We start from the raw sequence: 15,762 nt of genomic DNA on the forward strand, positions 1-15,762 counted from the left end.
TCTATAATCTGTTGTAGAAGCTGCTTGCAATGTTTAGCTGGGACAAGTTTCTCTCTGCGAAGCCGTCTCTGGACGTTCCAAGTCTGGAGACGGTGGACCTCAATGACAAGGAGATGGAGAAGAGAATCGTCAGGAAGCAAGATCTCCGTATCATGCCCTGGATCTGCGTTACCTACCTGCTGAGTATGTGCATACACATTCTTATTATAGCATCTGCTGACATTCCCAAGACTACCTCGATCGAGTCAACTTGGGCAACGCACGCACACTCAACAATGACACCCCCGAGGACAACATCGTGACCCAGCTCGACCTCACTGGCCAAAAGTACAACATCGCCGTGGCCCTCTTCTTCGTCCCCTACGTCCTGATGGAGTTCCCCAGCAACATTCTCCTCAAGTACTTTTCGCCCAGCAAGTGGATCGCTAGGATCATGGTCTCGTGGGGCATCGTCACCATCTGCACCGCTGCTGTTTCGACATATGCCGGTCTGCTGATTGTGAGAATCTTTCTCGGTCTTGCTGAGGCTGGTTTCTTTCCTGGGTGAGTTGGGAGTTTTATCTGAGGGGAGAAGCTTTGCTGACTGGATAGTGTCATGATGTACCTGTGCTTTTGGTACAAGCCAGAGGAGCGAGCGACTAGAATGGCCATTTTTGCTTCCAGTGTCGCAGTAGCCGGTGCTTTTGGAGGTTTGCTAGCTACTGGCATCTCTTTCCTCAACGGAAAAGCTGGTTTGGCTGGCTGGCAGTGGTAAGTTTTGAAGTTGCTCCGTCGATATCTCGTTGTCTAACAAGTGCAATAGGCTGTTTGTCCTGGAGGGCATTCCCGCTGTTATTGTTGGTGTCATGGTGTGGTTCTGGCTTCCCGATTGTAAGTACCAACACATATAAATAGCATCTTGAATTATGCTAACCTGCGCCTGATCAGACCCCCAGACAGTCTCGTGGCTTTCCCCCGAGGAGAGAGCATTCGCCGTCAAGCGCCTTGGCCCCTACGCGCCCTCGATGGGCGACAAGCACTGGGACAGCAAGGTCGCCAAGGAGACCGTCATGGAGCCCTTCTTCTGGCTCTTCGCCATTCAGTACTTCTTCATGACCAACTCGCTCAATGCTTTCGGATACTTTGCCCCCTCGATCGTCGCCTCGCTCGGTTTCAAAGGATACAACGCCCAGCTCCTCACAGTTCCTCCCAACGTCTTTGCCCTCTTCATTATTATTGGCAACTGTCTTCACAGTGACAGGACCAAGGAGCGCTCGAAGCATGTTATTGGTGGCTTGGCCTTTGTGGCTACTGGATATCTTCTACTCGCTGTTGTCACCAACTGGCGTGTCCGCTACTTTGCCGTCTTCATCATTGCCTGCACCAACGCAGCTGTTCTGCCCTTCGTTGCTGTAAGTGAACTCTCTAGCATCTTTACGCACATAAATTGGTTATTGACTTTCTATCTAGCACCGAACGGCCACCGTCCGAGGCTCAACCGCGACAGCCCTGGCCACTGGAGGCATGATCGCCATTGCAAACACTGGCGGTATCTCTGCCCCCTTCCTGTTCCCCAGCAGCACCTCTCCCATGTACGCTATGGGCAACTGGACAGTCTTTGCCTTCCTCGTCGTGGCAGTCTTTATGACTGGATACGTCTGGTACGTCTTTGGCAGCCACAGCGGTTACCGAACTGGAACGGCAGATGAGGGAGGCAACCTCGAGGTCCTGGACGCGGGCGATCAGGACCCCAACCAGGTCATGAACGAAGCGCTTGCGGTGGAGAAGAAGAAGGAGCAGATCAAGGATATTGACATGGCTTGATGACTTGTGTTTTGAAACAAAAAAAAAGTTGGATTTTGGCTTCCGGAACTCACATTGCTATGATTCATGAGAATACCTCTAGAGTATGAAGTTGCAGATGACAAATCAAAGATGATGCTGCTACCGAATTCCATGCCGAAGATATTTGATCGAGTTCCATTGACAGTGTTAGTGACGTTCGTATTGTGCAGAGCCTCCGACTTCGCTTGGCATTTGATGTCACTCCCCGTGATGGTTGTCTACCTGTCAACCAGTCAGCGTAGAGTCATTTCCACCCTTGACAATGATAAAGAAAACACAGTAGAAAATCTCAAGCTAAGATCCAACTTGTTCAATTCGTTACGAATTGCTCTTGTAAAAGAGGCGACCGAAAATCGGGAGTAAAATGCTCCATTCAGGTGCGTCGGAACTCCCCCGCATCCCGGCATTTACTTCGGATAGTAACACGACGACGCATGTATAATCGGATAAAGAAACAACCAGTCCAGCCTTTCTTATAAATGCGTCTTGTTGTTTTTGACTTTGATTGATCGAACCATCAAGTAACCAAGACAACGAATTCATCGCCGACATGTCTGACGTTAGAGACTTGGAAATCGCCATCATCGGCTCGGGCATGGGTGGCCTAGGAGCCGCCCTCGCCCTGGCCAAACGAGGCTTCAAGCACATCAATATCTATGAGGCCGCCAGTAACCTCGGGTTTGTTGGAGCCGGTATTCAGATGGCCCCCAACATGGGGAGGATCCTTGACAGGTTGGGCTGCTGGGAGGGCATTGAGAAGGAGTCAACCTGTGTGGCAGGGAGCAGCATCAGACGTATACCTTGATCCATTCGCCTCTTCAGAACTCAACTAACACTGATTAGAGGGAGCTACAAATGTCGAACTTGCTCATGTCGATATGCCTGACATCAAGGCCAAGTATGGCTACTCTCACCTTTGTGGCCATCGATCCTCCTTGGCTGGCCACATGCATGAGGCGTGCAAAAAGGAGAGCAGCATCAAGTTCCACTTCTCAACCAGTCTACTGGAAATCACCAACTTTTCCCCTCGGGTTTCATTCAAGGTCCAGCCCAGAGACTCGGAGCCTTACACGTGCCACGCTGACATTCTACTTGGCGCCGACGGCATCAAGAGTGTGACGCGAGCCCAGCTGCTGCAACAGGTGGGTGCTGAGCCTGAAGAGGCCGAGACTGGGCAGGCTGCCTACCGCATCATGCTCAAAAGGGAAGACATGGCCCACGATCCAGAGCTTCTGGCTTTGGTTGACAGTGACGAGGTGGTTAGATGGGTTGGAGAGAAGCGCCACATCATTGCCTACTCTATCGCCAACAAGTCCATCTATAACTTGTCGACAGTCCAGCCAGATGAGAACTTTGCCACAGCCCCATCCATCACGTACACAACCAAGGGGTCGAAGAAGGTCATGCTCAAGGTCTTTGAGACCTTCTGCCCTCTCGTGCAAAAGATGCTCAACCTGGTTCCTGAAGGAGAGGTCTGCGAGTGGCGTCTGAGGATGTACAAGCCTCTACCGACCTGGACACAAGGGTCCGTCGCCCTCGTCGGAGACGCCTGTCATCCGACATTGCCGCATCTGAGCCAGGGAGCAGCCATGGCCATCGAGGACGGCTCGACCATCGCCGAGGTGCTGCTACAAGCCCCTGATGCTCGGCCCGAAACTCTCGCCAGGTGCCTCAAGGTGTATGAGCTGTCTCGGAAGGAGTGGACCTCGAACCTCGTCCAGATGGCATACATGTCCGGGCGAACGTTGCACCTGGGCGAGGGCAAGGCCAAGGAGGAGAGGGACAGGATGTTCAAGGAGCACAAGAGCAACGGCGCGGTGCCAGACAAGTGGGCATCTCCAGACGTGCAGAAGATGATTTACACGAACGACTGCGTCGAAAAGGTCAGGGCGGAATTCGAGACACTCTTTGCTGGGGTATAGTATCAGATCAGTTTGAGATCTGCGGCCACACATGCACAACACACAGCACATACTAGTCTGCATTCGTTCAGGTGAATTATATGATTAGAAGTCGTGCTTTGATATCAAGGAAACAAGCAAAAACAGCTGAATTAGTCCTTCCGGTACCTAATCAAACGAAACCCCAACGCCTTTAACATTCCAGTGAATTCTGCCCGTCTTCAGATGCGCCAACGCTGCGCTCGCCCCCTAGTCTCCTGCCTTTCGCGCAATATGCCCCAATTGCCATCAAATTCCCAAGAATCTTGCGCAGTGTAGTGACGGTGATATCGCGGTTGTAGGTCTTTGCGTAGTCGGTTTTTCCTTTTTTTGTTTAGAAGAGGCAGTCCAAGCAGCAGCAGCAGGCCAGACCGGCGAGCAATCCAGTCATGAGGCCACCTCCGGAACCGCCACCTCTTCTATCGTCTTCGGGATAGTAGCCTTGAGGAGGAGGACCGCCGGGCTGTCCATAAGGACCTGGCTGAGGAGGATAGGGGCCCTGTCCAGCTGGGAAGGGACCTTGCTGCTGGTTGTAGTATCCCATCTGAGGACCTTGCTGATAGTAGGGTTGCTGACCCGGCGGAGGGCCCTGCTGGTATTGATCTTGCTGATAGCCACCGTAGGTAGGCTGAGGGGCACCTGGGGGAGGGCCGTAGGCGGGAGGTTCGTCTTGCTTGTAGGCCATGGTGAAGCGGGAATGCGCTGTGAGACTCTGAAAAGGGGAGGGAGTGGTGGATTGCGAATAGGGAGCGCGCAGGAATGAGCGGCCGATCTGTGGTTCGCGAGGAAGGATAGGATATCAGTCGATATGAACAGAAGGAGAGATGTAGGTATTGACGGGACGAGGAGAAAGGAAAGACGACGGTGAGGAGAGGAAGCTCGTAACTAGTAGTAAAGTAAGTGTCTGGTGTCCGTCGGTCGGTGCTAAACTCTCCCTCTCACATGGCCCCTTGCACGCCACAGGCCGCGTTTGCGGGACTACGCGGCACCGGATTGGTGTGCGCAACGAGCTGCGCCACGCTTGGCCCTTCCAGGCCCGAACGCCCCCGTTCACCCAACAGCTTGGCATCTCAAACCGGCGCGTTTGGAAGGCCTCCCATTGTGATGCCAGCGCCAACGTGCATCTACCACGCCGACTTTTGGAGATTTGAATGCACATTTGGTTGTCCTCGATGTGTTTCAAATTTCCACCGCTTCTTACACGAGCTATTTTCAAACAAACAGATGCATGGAACAGTCTCGGTTGGGTAAGCATACGAGTTTAACACTGCGCCACTCTCTCGAGGCGCTTGTCGCTTCGTGCCGATATTCCCGGGGATATCAGTGACGCTCTGGCTTGACAGAATGGCACGATTCCAAATCAGAAAGTGGCATACGCCTCCAAAGGTTCAACAAAAAGACTCGGACTTGATGTATCACACTACAATGGCTGGGCAGCTTCTCAGGGGCGGAATAACGTAGGCCCTGTGGCTGGTGCACATCATGTGACTTTACTCTTTCGGAGCTGCTCTGTGGCTTGACACTTGCCCCACCACCGTTCAATCGCCGCACCACGAAAAAGTGATTAAATTCATCCATCACCGAGAAACCCCACGATCACGAACCGACGCCCCGACGAAGCTCTACGACGCATCCCGACGGCACCGCGAGAAAACGACGATATAGAAACAGTCGCACGGATACGCTCGATTCATCATGGCTGCCGCCGTTGCGAACAAGCCCAAGTGAGTGCAGCGCAGTTCGGACTGGGGTATCGATATGCCCTCTGACTAACCCCACCATCAAACAGGCACGACTGGGCCGACGACGACGATATCGAGGAGACCTCCACCGATCTCCCTCCCCCCCAGACCATCTCCAACAAGGACGGCACCAAGACCGTCATCACATTCCGCTACAATGACGACGGCGAGAAGGTCAAGACGACTCGCCGCATCCGATTCATCACCCACACCGAGACCGTAAACCCCCGCGTCGCCGACCGAAAAACCTGGTCCAAGTTTGGCCTCAGCGCAAAGGATCCCCCAGGCCCTGCCCCCGATACCACATCCGTCGGTGAGAACATCATCTTCCGACCAAGCATCAACTGGCGCAAGGATGCCAAGGACGAGACGGCCGACCCCAACGCCCAGGCCATGAAGGACAAGCTCAAGGACAAGAAGGTCAAGTGTCGTATTTGCAACGGCGAGCATTTCACTGCCAGGTGTCCGTACAAGGACACCATGGCGCCCATCGGGGAGAGCGGCGCCGCCGACGTTGCCGCTGGCATGGGCGACGAGCCTGCTGCTGCCGCCGCTGGTGGAGCTGGTGCCAAGAAGGGTTCATATGTGCCTCCTGCGCTGCGTGGCACCGGAGGAGCTGGCGAGCGGATGGGATCCAAGTTTGGCGAGAGGGACGACTTTGCTACGCTGCGCGTCACCAACGTGAGTGCTGCCGTCCCAAGACTCTTGCGTGATATGCTGACTTTATACCACAGGTCTCCGAGATGGCCGAAGAGGGAGAGCTGCGCGATATGTTCGAGCGGTTCGGTCGTGTCACCCGAGTGTTCCTTGCCAAGGACCGGGAAACCGGCATGGCCAAGGGATTCGCCTTTATCAGCTTCGCAGACCGCGGCGACGCTGTCAAGGCCTGCGCGAAGATGGACGGATTTGGTTTCAAGCATCTCATTCTCCGGGTGGAGTTTGCCAAGAAGGCTCAGTAGGGATTTTAAATTCTTGTCGTCACGGGTTAGTTAGGGGGCACGGTAATGCATTGGTTGAGGGCTTCAACCTCATGATTCGACGTCTGGGTACGGTTCTGAGATGAGATGGGGACACAAAAGTGATATTGCCTGCTTCGATTTGTGATTTTGGACGAGGCGAGAATGTTTGGGGGACCAGATCGTTGAATGATTACTGTTGCATGACAAGTGTTGCGATATGCCTGTGATCAACCTGGGCTGTATCTGTCTGCTCGTGGGTCGTAGATGTCCATGTCGTTCGATTAGGCTCTGGATAACCCTGGGCAGATAAGCAGCCGTGTTCAGGCCAAGAAAGCTTAGACTCGACCAGGGCCTGGATATGATGGGGAAAGGCCTTCTAATACCCATGACTTGGAGGTGTATGATCTCTGAAGCTGCTAAACACTTGGTTCTTCACTATTGGAGTCGGCTCGCTAGAGCTGTCTGCCAAACACCCACTAGGCTCCATTTCAACAAAGAAAAAGTGCCTAAGGCAGGAAACAACACTTGTTTAGTGAAGCTGAAAGGTATTTTCAAGTCATATCCGTGGCCTGGAGTTTGATGGCCCCTTTACCTGGTTTCTCCTCTTTGAGGAGAAGGGATGGAATGAATTGTCACGACCGAGCCCCTTTCTTACCAAACAACTTGGTCTGGTCGGACACTTCAAGCATGTTTTGCTCAGGAACTTTAGTAGCGCCCCAGCTTGCCCCTTGTTACGTCGTACATACCGAGAGAGTTCAAAGACCGAAAGAAGACTCGATGGCGAAATCAGAGAAGCCCAACAGAGTCACTAATCGTTTTTGATTCCCAATCGAAATTGCGGTGTCCTCTTAGTAGGAATAACGCACACTAAACTTGAGTGCCGCAAGCGGTGATTGACGTGTGGTATGCAGAAGGCTCGATGCAGTGCCGAGGCCTTTCATCATGGCATCCTATTCTTCCAACTGGACGATTCGTAAAGCAGGGCATTGCAGACTTTAACCGTGCCAATAGGGCTCCCTGAGAGTCGGCCCGTGACTCGACCCAAAGATAGGAATTATTTAGCGATTTCTCAGACTTGAGAATTATGTGAGTCGTTAAGAGCTCGTAATTTCAGGGGACTACCGCGAGCTGGTATCCTTGCCCACCAGCAGATGCCTCGACTCCGAGACGGATGGAATGACAACGAAGGAGAAAGAGATAGTAATTAAAAGACGAAAACAGACCAGGGGCCAATGAGCTTCAGCTTCCCAACAACTCGTGAACCGCTTATTCTAAGATGAAAACTGGCTCGATAGCGGGGACGAGACACTGCGGGATAAATGTCTCTCTCGCCTCCAGCAGTCGGGTCAACGGGATCCCTTCGGAATTCATTCGAGGCGGATTAGAAAAGGCCACTGTAAGATTAGCCATTGGCGTATTTCGCTCTCAACAGAATCGACTAGCTCGTGAAAGCAAGGGTCGCAGGTCGAGACCCTTGAAGGCTTGATGACTAGGGCTTGGGGTGATAGACGATCGCGAGAGAGTCGCTTCTGGATCCAGCTCAGGGTCTCGTGCTCACGGCCTTGGGAGGTCTTGAGAAGCGGACAAGCGAGTCTGGGCTAAAATTGAGACTTTGATGGCAGTAACTTTGCAAACGTATCGAGTCACAATGACCTCAATGTTGACTTTGAATCTCAGCCCGTAGCAGGGCGAAGCATTGATCTGAGATGCCTCTTTCCTCTCTGTTGCTCAGATTCACATGTGATTGTACCCCACGGATCTCGTTTAAATGAGGGTCCATTTCGTGCGCTGGCCTTCAAGGATCAGTGAGACGTGAAAGAAGCCACTGGACCTCTTCCATGGTCGAAGCTCACAGGAGTCGCATCCGAGCCCCCACCGCCGACTGGTGGGGTAGCTCCCGCGGTACCTATCGGGAGGCGTCCTCGATCACGGCGCCGGGCGCCGGCTGCAGTCCGTCTCTGCAGCGGCAGGGCAGGTTCCGGGTAGAATCGGCGTCGAGGAGCTGTCGTCGGTCGGGTCATGTGAGGCCGTAGACGTCAGGAGATGGTCGGTAGAGCAATTGTTCGAGCAGGGAACTCACCCGATGGAGGCTCTGTTCCCAAGTTACGGACCGAACAGGGAGGGCACGCGACTGAGGCGCCGAGAGGTGGAGAAGTTGATAGAAGTCCAAAGTCTTTCTTTGAGCGGTGTTTGGGGCCATTCCTAGCCCCACGCATTGAGTAAGGCTGGCGGGCTCCACGGTGTCACAGTGGGCTTAGCGGCTCCTGCTCCCTTGCAGCGCTCGCTCAGTGCCCCCCGGGCGGGCCCCGTTGAACGGTTGCAGCAGGAGCAGCTGCAGCCGGGAGGGAAACTGCTCCCCGCCTGTACTGGAGGTGGCATGTGTTACACGGTGGGCAAGTCTGTCTACCACACCCTCTTTCATTCTTATTCGCATCCAATCCCACAGACCAAACAGATCAGCGACTAATCGCAAGCCCAGACGAACCTTCAAAGTCGCGCCATTGGTGGCTTCTTGCACGTTCTCCTGCAAGAGGTCCGGGGAATAAATCGAGGCACAGCGCGGCTCCCCTGCTAAATCCCTCCTCTCCCTCCACTCACGACGCATCAGCTAGCCCCAGCTTCCAGCAGCTCAAGCTCCAGACCCTGCCCTGAGGTGCCCTGTCGTGTCCCGTTCGGAGCAGACAGAGCAGAGCTCAACCAACTGGCCCCGTGCTCTTTCAGCGGAGCCCTGACGTCGTTTCGAGCGCACGAGGGGCCTCCCCAACAGTTGTCCGTTTCTAGGTTCCGTCCCGTCCTCACTCGCCATTTCTACTTTCTAAACCATTTCTTTCTCTTTTTCCTTCGTCCTCAAGGGCGTCCAATTCATCAACACACCTCTCGTCAATTCAACATTGCTCTTCTGCTGAGCATCAAGCAACCTCAGTCATGAGTACTGCCGCCGATTTGCCCTCCACCGGCCCTGGGCTTCGGCTTCGGCAGCCTGGGGTCGAGTCGTCGGCCGATCAAGACAAGCTTCCCTCAGAACCAGGGCACAGCCGCCAGTCGTCAGATGCCAATGCAGATGCCAATGTGTCATCCGACAAGGCAAGCAAGACGTATGGACGAACCCCGGACGGCACAGGTACGCTTTGTTCATGGCAGAAGATCGTTTGTCGCGTTGGCTGACTTTCACATGTCAAAACAGTCTTCATTGTCCCCACCACTCATGACATGGTTTCTCAACTTCTTGATCCTCGACAACCAAAGAACTTTTCTGATGCAATTGTCTTGACTATCCTTGGTCTTCACATCTTGGCTGCCTATTTCCTTCCCTCTGTCTGGAAGCGCACTGTCTTTGCCTTTGTCTTTCTCTTCTGGCGAGCCTCCTACAACATCGGAATTGGCGTTCTCCTTCAGATTCAGTCAAACCATCGCCGTCTCGTCACTTGGGCTCGTCGCTGGAAGCTCTTTGAGAACCCAGCCACCGGCAAGAACCCCCGACCATGGCTCTACAACCTACTCAAGCACGAGCTCGAGACAAAGATTGAGGAAGATTACGAGTTCGAAAAGGCCCCCATTGAGTACAACACATGGCTGGTCTTCCGGAGGGTAGTTGACTTGATCCTCATGTGTGATTTCGTGTCCTACTGCCTCTTTGCAATCGTCTGTGGTCACAGCCCCGAGGGTGAGAACCCCCTGATTGGCTTCTCTCGATGGGCCATTGGCATCTCTCTCATCGGCTTCAACCTATGGGTCAAGCTGGACGCTCACCGCGTCGTCAAGGATTTTGCCTGGTACTGGGGAGATTTCTTCTACCTCATCGACCAGGACTTGACCTTTGACGGTGTCTTTGAGATGGCTCCCCACCCCATGTACTCGATCGGCTACGCGGGTTACTATGGCATCTCTATGATGGCCGCCAGCTACGAGGTGCTCTTCATCTCCATCCTCGCTCATTTGGCCCAGTTCGCCTTCCTCGTGATTGTTGAGAACCCTCACATTGAGAAGACCTACAACCCCCCGCCCCCTCGCAAGCGAACTGCCTCTGAGAGCCAAGGTGATGTTGTGCCCGCCGATATCAAGTCGCTTGAGGGCGCATTCGATGAGCAGACTCTTGCCCCTACGCACAAGGAATCGCCCGCTCCGGTCCACAACCTCGTTGGCTTGAACAACATTGACCTGTTCCGAGTCCCTGACTTTACCGTCATTGTTCTGCCATCTTATGTAGCTGTCCTCACCTTTGTAACGCCCTCAACTCCCGTCTGGCAAGCCATTTTTGTCCTCCACGCACTGGCGTGGCGCGTTTGGTATCATCTCGGCCTCGGCCTCATCCTGGATAGGCAGTCAAAGACCAAGATGTGGACGCGTCACTTCCTCAAGTTCGGCGAGAGTGCTGGCGAGGCATGGCGTCAGTGGAAGGGCCTTCACCACATCAGTATGATCATGTGCAACACCGCCTTCATTGCCGCGTGCTGGAAGATGTACTCCCCCCCTGAGGACTGGGCCTACGGCTTGGTGATGCTCAAGCACGTTCTCGGTGCCGGTCTGGTGGCCCTCCAGCTGTGGACTGCCTTTAGCGTCTATGACTCCCTTGGCGAGTTCGGATGGTTCTGCGGTGACTTCTTCTTTGACCAGCAGGCCAAGCTGACCTACAAGTCCATCTACCGATTCCTCAACAACCCTGACCGATTCTTTGGAACTGCTGGTGTCTGGGGCGCTGCGCTCATCACCTGGAGTCGATCCATCTTCCTCATGGCCCTGGTGACACAGATCCTGACCGTCTTCTATATCTCGTATATCGAGCGACCACACATGCAAAAGATCTACGGCCGGAGCCTTCGCAGAGAGGCGGGACTTACCAAGTTCATCAAGCGCTCGCTTCCCCCACCCGTCAAGGGATGGCAGGAGAGCGTTGACAAGGTGCTGGACGATACTACTCAATTTGTCGAAGACTTCCTCGATACTGCTCGACCCAAGTTTGCGGCTGGTGTCAAGACTATTGTCAGGGACACTTCGGCGCTGTTCAACATGGCTCCCGCCCGACTCACCATCACACGAATCGCTCCCGACTTGCAAGGCCACGATCCCAAGCTTTATTCCCTCTCAGTGCAGGGCACGCCCTCGATGAGTGCCTCTATCGACGAGAAGTTCACTGGAAAGGAGAGTTTGACTGGCAGGTTCCCCAAGCAAGTCAAGACTATGAGCTACGAGTACGGCGCGCCTCTTCGAGTCAAGTGGAGGGCACCCGCGGGCCACAGCAAGAAGGACTGGATTGGCCTTTACATGGTCACAGACAACCGTTCTAGGGAAACGACCGAGGTGCCATCTTTGGGACGCTGGGCACCTACAAATGCTGGCGTTTATGACTCGTTGACAGCCGATGTTAGCATTGCTGTGGAAGAGCATCCTGTTTCAACAACCGAGGCGACCGAGACCGACATGGTGGAAGGCGAGGTTGAATTCCGAGGAGACAAGCTGTGGTGGACACAAGGTGTTTTCGAATTCCGATACCACCATGATGGACACCACACTGCTCTCAGCATTTCCGAGCCCTTTGAGATCCGTATCAGCAAATTTGACGAGGAGGACGTTGATGTTGGTGCTAAGGGACTGTACGAGCAAGCAGTCGAGTCAGCTCTTCTGCCAGTCGTTCAGAACTGCTTGGACCGCGATCCTGATATTGCGCCTAACCAGCCTGAGGAACCATTTGGTGGCCACGTTGAGCGAGACACCAAGTACGCCAAGAGAATTGTGTATGCGATCCGAGAAATGTTTGGCATCGAGTTTGCACCACCTGTCGTGGCTGCGGACGGAAGTGTGAGGAAACTTGCATGGAGAGTCTGCAACGCAAAGGAAGTTTTGGTACGTGCAAGAAATATTGATTCGATTGATTGTAACTTGATACTAACTGACTCCGTCTAGGCACCTTATAGCATGTCCCGCTCAAGAGGAACCACTACGCCTGCAATCCAAGATTTCCCTGCCGAGAAGGCCTGATTTTAGGAGTAAGAGGAAGTGATGATTGGAGCGTTAAGAGTCTAGGAATGTGTTGTGTTGAAAAGGGGTGATGGCGGGGTGAGTTCAAGATCCATATGATACCAGGAAAATGTGATAAAAGACGAGGAAAAGGGGAGTAAATACGGGCTTGGACATTTTTCCAGCTATAGGAGTTGATACAAAAAATACAATGACATCTGGTGTTTATGACCATTTCTTTTGAGGAAGTTGTTGGGTGTTGAAGATGGTGGGCTGATGAAACACGCTTCATGATTCGTGGAATGATGTGAGACTGGAAGCGGCCGTGTCATGATGTGGCTCTGTTGCTGCTGCTGATGGATGTGAGGCAGGGCCCTCGGCCGTTGAACCCACCCACCGGGATATGGTTAATTAAGAATGGAAATGGATGCATGTGAAACGGGCACATGATACATACGTACGAACGGTGACCCGTTAAAACGTGGAATGGATGGATCTCAGATGTTGGGTGCCACTGCATCCATGGGCATGGCATGGCATGGCATCGACCTGAGGGAGGCTTTTGCTGTGGCTGTTGAAGCTGTCACCAGCCCCTGTCTGTCCCTGCCTGTCTCACAGGGCAGGGCAGGGCATCCACTGAAAAGAAGAGTTGAACAAATCCTCCCCAGCTTCAACTAACTTGGCTCCTCCATGGACTCTCACGCTCACGCTCACTCTCACTCTCATTTCCTTTTATTCCCTTAACCCGCAATCGCTTCCTTCATCACCCGCTCCCCCTCTCCACCCGCTCCGCATCAACTCCATTCCATCCCATCCCATCCCCTGCAGCAACGTTGTCGGCTAAAAGACCCCCCTGTCTGTCCAGTCCATTCGGGCAATGCTTGCTCAAATCTTAGCGCCGGATAGCTAGCGTGAGGTCGGGTTGCTTTGCTTTGTCGTTGACCATCGTCGTCAACTCTCAAGAGTCCGATCTGATCATCGACTTGCCGCTTTAATACGCTGCCGAGAGCCGGAATCACACAATGGGGTTGCTTCACAGGCGGGCTGCCTCGTTAGGGAACCCCTTTCGGGACAACAGCACCGCGATGCTGGTCTCGACCCTGTTCTTCGTTGTGCCGGTATTTCTGCTGCTGCTTCACTGCGCGTACCACACCCTTAACCGCGGGTATGCGCCTTGGGGCATGACCCACGGCTATTTGCAAGACCATGTGCTCTCGGAATCTTTCCTCTATGTGGCCTCCTACAGCGGGGTTGTCACTACGCTTAACATCACGGGCGTCAGACAGCAAGGGGGCGTTGTCGTTGTTCTTCCACCTGTGTCGACAACCGAGGGATGTGCTGGGAGCCCGTCGTGGCTTGCACTAGCTGACCGGGACTCGCTTCTTTACTGCCTCGACGAGGGGCTAAAGGATGGCAAGAATGGCTCACTCGTGTCCTTTAGGACAAACCGAGATGGGTCCTTGACGCCGTTAGGCAAGGTGTCCACTGTCTTTGGACCTGTCAGCGCTTCGTTGTACGGTGGCCGAGGCCACAGCCTTGTGGTGGCTCATTAGTATGTTACCCCTTCGTGATGAGGTCCAGAAGCTAACAGAACATCCAGCGGTGGTTCAGCCCTTTCCACTTGGGACATTCGGGATCCAGCCAAGATATCTCCTATTCAAGTTCAAGAGTTTGAACTTGCTAAGCCTGGCCCGAACCCCTCCCGGCAGGAGGCGCCGCATCCTCATGCCGCGGTTGTTGACCCCAGTGGTCGATTTGTCCTGGTGCCAGATCTAGGCGCTGACCTCATCCGCGTATATCTTGTCGATCACGCGGGCCCTGGTTTGATAGAGCTTGGGCCTCTGGCCGTTGCTGCTGGCAGCGGGCCTCGACACATCGCCTTTGCTGTCAAGCACAAGACGTTCATGTATGTTGTTACCGAGTTGGGCAACACAATCGTCGGTTATGAGGTGGCGTACGGCCAAGACTCTATCGCTTTTGAGGAAATTTGGAAGAGTGGCGTTCACGGTAAGGATAAGGATGTGCCAGAGGGTGCGGCAGCTTCTGAAGTTGTCGTCTCTGTAAGTGCCGACCTCTTGGGTTCTAAAGGAGGTTCAACGTCAGCTAAAATTCTTCACACAGCCTGACATGAGATTCCTTATCCTCTCTTCTCGGAATGAGAACACTCTCGAAGTACCCAACTTTGATCTCGACAACACCACGAGTATCATCTCGGACCCACTCGTCAACTTCGAGATAGATGCTGAGACGGGACATCTCAACCTACGTCAGGAGGTGCCTTGCGGAGGAGGTTTCCCTCGCCAGTTCACCATCAGCAAGGCCGGAACCTTGGTTGCGGTGGCACTTCAGAGTGATGGCCGGGTTGTCGTCATGGAGAGAGATGTCAAAACAGGCTTGCTGGGCAAGTTTGTTGCGTATGCCGAAGTGGAAGGCGGAGTCACAGCTGTCGTGTTTAATGAGTGATCAGGCCATATTTCAAACAAAGTCAGCATTGATCGTCCCCCTTACAAGCAGTTCCGGTCCTCTTCCGTGATGCACCTTGTCTCTGTTGGGCGTGAAGGCATACATGAAAGTCATGTAGCTGTCAGACGGCGCCGCCCACATTCCGAGATGTGCGTCCTGTTAGAGTCGTTCAAACATCAGCCGCATCCGCATTCGATCAGACGTCAATGCGTAGAACATCGTGTCCGGGTCGACGGCTTCCGAGGCCGATGAAGGATGAAGCCGAGCAAGTTGGGTTGCAGTGCCAGGGGCAGGTCGCCTTGCTCCGCTGCCATGTCCCCAGGTGATCGACCATCTCGGAGCTGTGGCGATCGTGCTATCTGCAGTTTCTGATGCAGGGGGAGCGCCCTGAAGCATTTTATAGCATCAGTGCATTAATGTTTCTTCCTTGCAGATACTTACGAGTGGGATGAACTTGTTTCAAGGCAGCACAAGGGGCTCTCGGAGCCGAGTACAGAAGCCTTCTACGGATTCATGCAAGACCCTTATTTTACTTCTATTACAGAACCGACTCGGAAGTTGTCAAGTTCCGACAACCCGACAAGGTTCTAGTCGTCGTTTTCAATAGTTCAACTCGTGGCTGGCAAGCCTTGTGAAGCAACGGTTGGGGTGCATAGGACCCCGCCGGAGAAAGTGTAGCGATGATGCATGGCTGAAGTTTTCCGTGTGATGAGACTACAGCAGCTGCATGAGAGCAAGCTCGCAAAGACTCCTGAAGTTGTTGCGGTGAGCGCCGTGGCTGAGACCGTCGTTCTCTTCAACATCGAGCGGCTGCTCAAAGGTTGTCAACCCAGGCCAGGCTCCTTGAAGTCGCATTAGGCGTGAGCGTCAGCCCGCGTG

At 53.7% G+C, this 15,762-nt stretch overlaps 6 protein-coding genes across 6 annotated transcripts; 5 read left to right on the plus strand and 1 right to left on the minus strand.

The window, feature by feature from the left end:
* Positions 1-29: 29 nt before the first annotated feature.
* Positions 30-1,803, plus strand: LRP88_13740 (major facilitator superfamily domain-containing protein; the record flags this gene model as incomplete). The annotated part of the gene is made up of 6 exons (XM_083250097.1): positions 30-183; positions 231-543; positions 592-750; positions 803-870; positions 928-1,391; positions 1,450-1,803. 6 exons carry the CDS (start codon positions 30-32, stop codon positions 1,801-1,803), a joined length of 1,512 nt encoding a protein of 503 aa, XP_083094431.1.
* A 571-nt stretch (positions 1,804-2,374) lies between these two features.
* On the plus strand, positions 2,375-3,746 carry LRP88_13741 (uncharacterized protein; the record flags this gene model as incomplete). The annotated part of the gene is made up of 3 exons (XM_083250098.1): positions 2,375-2,492; positions 2,557-2,618; positions 2,670-3,746. 3 exons carry the CDS (start codon positions 2,375-2,377, stop codon positions 3,744-3,746), a joined length of 1,257 nt encoding a protein of 418 aa, XP_083094432.1.
* A 352-nt stretch (positions 3,747-4,098) lies between these two features.
* LRP88_13742 (uncharacterized protein) lies at positions 4,099-4,449 on the minus strand (the record flags this gene model as incomplete). Its single annotated transcript, XM_083250099.1, has 1 exon — positions 4,099-4,449. One exon carries the CDS (start codon positions 4,447-4,449, stop codon positions 4,099-4,101), a length of 351 nt encoding a protein of 116 aa, XP_083094433.1.
* A 1,010-nt stretch (positions 4,450-5,459) lies between these two features.
* LRP88_13743 (translation initiation factor eIF3 core subunit g) lies at positions 5,460-6,465 on the plus strand (the record flags this gene model as incomplete). Its single annotated transcript, XM_083250100.1, has 3 exons — positions 5,460-5,488; positions 5,554-6,187; positions 6,241-6,465. The coding sequence occupies 3 exons, from the start codon at positions 5,460-5,462 to the stop codon at positions 6,463-6,465; spliced, it is 888 nt and encodes a 295-aa protein (XP_083094434.1).
* Positions 6,466-9,390: 2,925 nt separating this feature from the next.
* On the plus strand, positions 9,391-12,441 carry LRP88_13744 (phosphatidylethanolamine N-methyltransferase; the record flags this gene model as incomplete). The annotated part of the gene is made up of 3 exons (XM_083250101.1): positions 9,391-9,586; positions 9,650-12,306; positions 12,367-12,441. The coding sequence occupies 3 exons, from the start codon at positions 9,391-9,393 to the stop codon at positions 12,439-12,441; spliced, it is 2,928 nt and encodes a 975-aa protein (XP_083094435.1).
* Positions 12,442-13,505: 1,064 nt separating this feature from the next.
* LRP88_13745 (Lactonase, 7-bladed beta-propeller-domain-containing protein) lies at positions 13,506-14,883 on the plus strand (the record flags this gene model as incomplete). Its single annotated transcript, XM_083250102.1, has 3 exons — positions 13,506-13,972; positions 14,021-14,480; positions 14,542-14,883. 3 exons carry the CDS (start codon positions 13,506-13,508, stop codon positions 14,881-14,883), a joined length of 1,269 nt encoding a protein of 422 aa, XP_083094436.1.
* Positions 14,884-15,762: the final 879 nt, after the last annotated feature.

Source organism: Fusarium phalaenopsidis (genome assembly GCF_050370095.1).
Source record: "Fusarium phalaenopsidis strain FUZ10S chromosome Unknown contig_32332, whole genome shotgun sequence".
Taxonomy (NCBI): Eukaryota; Fungi; Ascomycota; class Sordariomycetes; order Hypocreales; family Nectriaceae; genus Fusarium; species Fusarium phalaenopsidis.